General features: G+C 41.0%; 1 protein-coding gene across 1 annotated transcript in view; it reads right to left on the minus strand.

The window, feature by feature from the left end:
- Positions 1-2,677, minus strand: part of slc39a14 (solute carrier family 39 member 14) — a 32,292-nt gene that overhangs the window by 6,979 nt on the left and 22,636 nt on the right. Inside the window, exons 7-8 of the mRNA XM_042220098.1 lie at positions 1,922-2,092; positions 163-285 (exon numbers count right to left, since the gene is read on the minus strand). Coding sequence (XP_042076032.1) covers positions 163-285; positions 1,922-2,092 — 294 coding nt within the window. The remainder of the gene's footprint in view (positions 1-162; positions 286-1,921; positions 2,093-2,677) is intronic.

Genomic DNA, 2,677 nt, shown 5'->3' on the forward strand with positions numbered 1-2,677 from the left:
CTTTTGCAACACACCGTGAACCACATTTGAAAATAATTACTCTTTCTCAACATTTGCACGTACTTTCTGTAATCTTGGTGACTGGTTTGAATGACAGCGACTATCTAACAATAAAATAAAACACAATGAAGTCAATTTGTGTCACTCTTGGTATACACTCACCCCGTTTTTTTGCTTTAGGAGCACTTTGAGAACTTTTTCAGTGAAGAAGAAGAGGTAAAAGCCTCCGAACACCACGGCGGACTTGGACACGTAGAAATCGACCATTGGGTCAAATCCAAAGGCCTAGCATGCAGAAGAAGATGATGTTAACACGTGCAGCAATGTGTTACAATAAAGAATGCTTTCATGAAGGGCAGTGGTTCAGGATCAGAGGGCCCCGAATCAGGATCAGAGGCCCTGAATCAGGATCAAAGGGCCCCGAATCAGGATCAGAGGCCCTGAATCAGGATCAGAGGCCCTGAATCAGGATCAAAGGCCCTGAATCAGGATCAGAGGCCCTGAATCAGGATCAGAGGCCCTGAATCAGGATCAGAGGCCCTGAATCACTGTCCTTTGTGTTTCTTGCAAAAATCGTATTAATTTAGTTGAATTTAAGTGAGGACTGACTCACAGCTGATTGATGTCTGCAAGACAATTTAGACTATTAATGTCATTTCCAATCAAAAAACCTTGATTTTCCTTAATGCTTGTGCTGTCTATGGTGACTATAAACTTTAAAGCAGATTATTCTGTTGTTCAGTGGTACATACAATAAAAACTCATCCTACTCACTGTGAAACTGTGATTTATCTCACATTAAGTGAAAGGAGAAAAAAAATAACTAGTGCACATAAATACATGTGCACAAGGATTTGAACAATGACAGTTTATCATTTTGTCCTTGCACATCACCACAGTGGTTTTAAATTCATCAAAATGTGATTTAAATGCAGAGTTTCAGCTTTAATTCAAGCATTAACTGTTTAGGAATTACAGTTATTTTTATATGTAGCCGCTTAAAACTACAACATTTTAAATGTAAGGACTAGAAACTGAAAACTGCCTTACTGGGTTGAGATCAGGTGACTGACTCGTCCACTGAAGAATATCTAATATATAGATTCTTTTTTGGAGACTTTTGGAGAAACCTTTTAGTAATATGAGCAGAGAGTACAGCCCAGCACACGGTACAGAACTGAGAAAAAACTCTAGTGACCCAGTTCCACTGGCAGCCATACATGCCCGTGCTTGTTGGGCATGTATGGCTCCACCATGCTTGACATATAATTTGCTACACTTCTCCAAACTTTTCTCTTCCCATTCCGGCTTCATCGGTCCAAAGAATTTCATTCCAGAGCTCTTCGGATTCCTTCAGATATTTTCTGGCAAAGTGTAATCTGGCCCTCCTGCTCGTGAGTGTAACCAGAGGTTTGCACCTTGCTGGAAGCCTTTTGTATTTACTGTTGATGAAGGAGTCTCTTGTACGCATTTGTTTTTGTAAACCATGGAAATAATTCTGTGATCATCTGCTTCTCTTGTCTTCTGTGGTATTTCAGGCCTTTTGCTGTTGCTGAGCTGGTGAGTCCATCCTTACTTTTTAAGAATACAGCAGAGTGTTGATCTGACACTCTTAAATGTCTAAACAGTTATTTGTTAAACCCCTTAAATTAAACCTGAACCTCTGCACTTAAGTCTTTTCTTGAATGTTTGACTTGAAATACACTGTGTGGGTGGGCAGAGATTAAATTTAAAAAACAAACATTGACCTAACTGTATTTCCAAATGCTATCTATCTATCTATCTATCTATCTATCTATCTATCTATCTATCTATCTATCTATCTATCTATCTATCTTCTCACTGTTCTTTCCAGGAACTACACAGCAGCCCTGCTAAAAATGCACTGCAGCAAACTGAGCCTCAGCAGCACCAACACTACCTCTGGGATGAGCTGAAACAGGGCGTTGGAGTAGAGAGTGCCAATGGCCAGGGCTATGAAGTAGAGCAGCAGTCGCTTGTAAAAGGTTTTCTTCATGAAGGGCACGACGCACGCCCCGACCAGCGAGCACAGAGAGATCAGTGTCACGCATAGGATCCCATAGCCCCAAACTGATTAACAGAGGAGAGAGAAGGGGGAAGAAGAGAGAGAGAGAAAGAGGTAATCAGTTTGGAAATAATCTTGTCGGATTAATGACCAGTGTGTTAACCAACGTCATGAGTTTTAAAAAAGGAGGGAAGACCAAGCAGTTAACTCCCTGGAAAGGAACAATTAAATGAAATCATCCTGAGAAAAAAGAGACATGAAAGGATTTTCAGGAACAGCGAGCCGATAATCCGCTGAAAACAGCTGAAGTGAGACCACCTTTTACTTGTATTTGAAGATAATCACCAGTTCCTCATTTCCACTGATAAAAAGAAGATGTCATTATAGTTTACTCCAATCTCAAGCATTCACACACACACTCTCGTTTTCATATCTTAGTGAGGACATCTAATTGACATGCTTTCCCTAGCTGCTTACCCCATCAAAAACAAATCCCTAACCCTCAGCCTAAACCCGAACCATAACCTAACCGTAACCCTGACACTAAAACCACATTTTGAGCCTCAAACCTGCCTTCAAACTTGTGGGTTTTTGTCCCCACGAGTACAGCGGCATGCCAATTTTCTGTCCTCACAAAGATGGGGCCCACAC

Source organism: Haplochromis burtoni, unplaced genomic scaffold (genome assembly GCF_018398535.1).
Source record: "Haplochromis burtoni strain Fernald_Lab_line unplaced genomic scaffold, NCSU_Asbu1 Contig_43, whole genome shotgun sequence".
Classification (NCBI taxonomy): Eukaryota; Metazoa; Chordata; class Actinopteri; order Cichliformes; family Cichlidae; genus Haplochromis; species Haplochromis burtoni.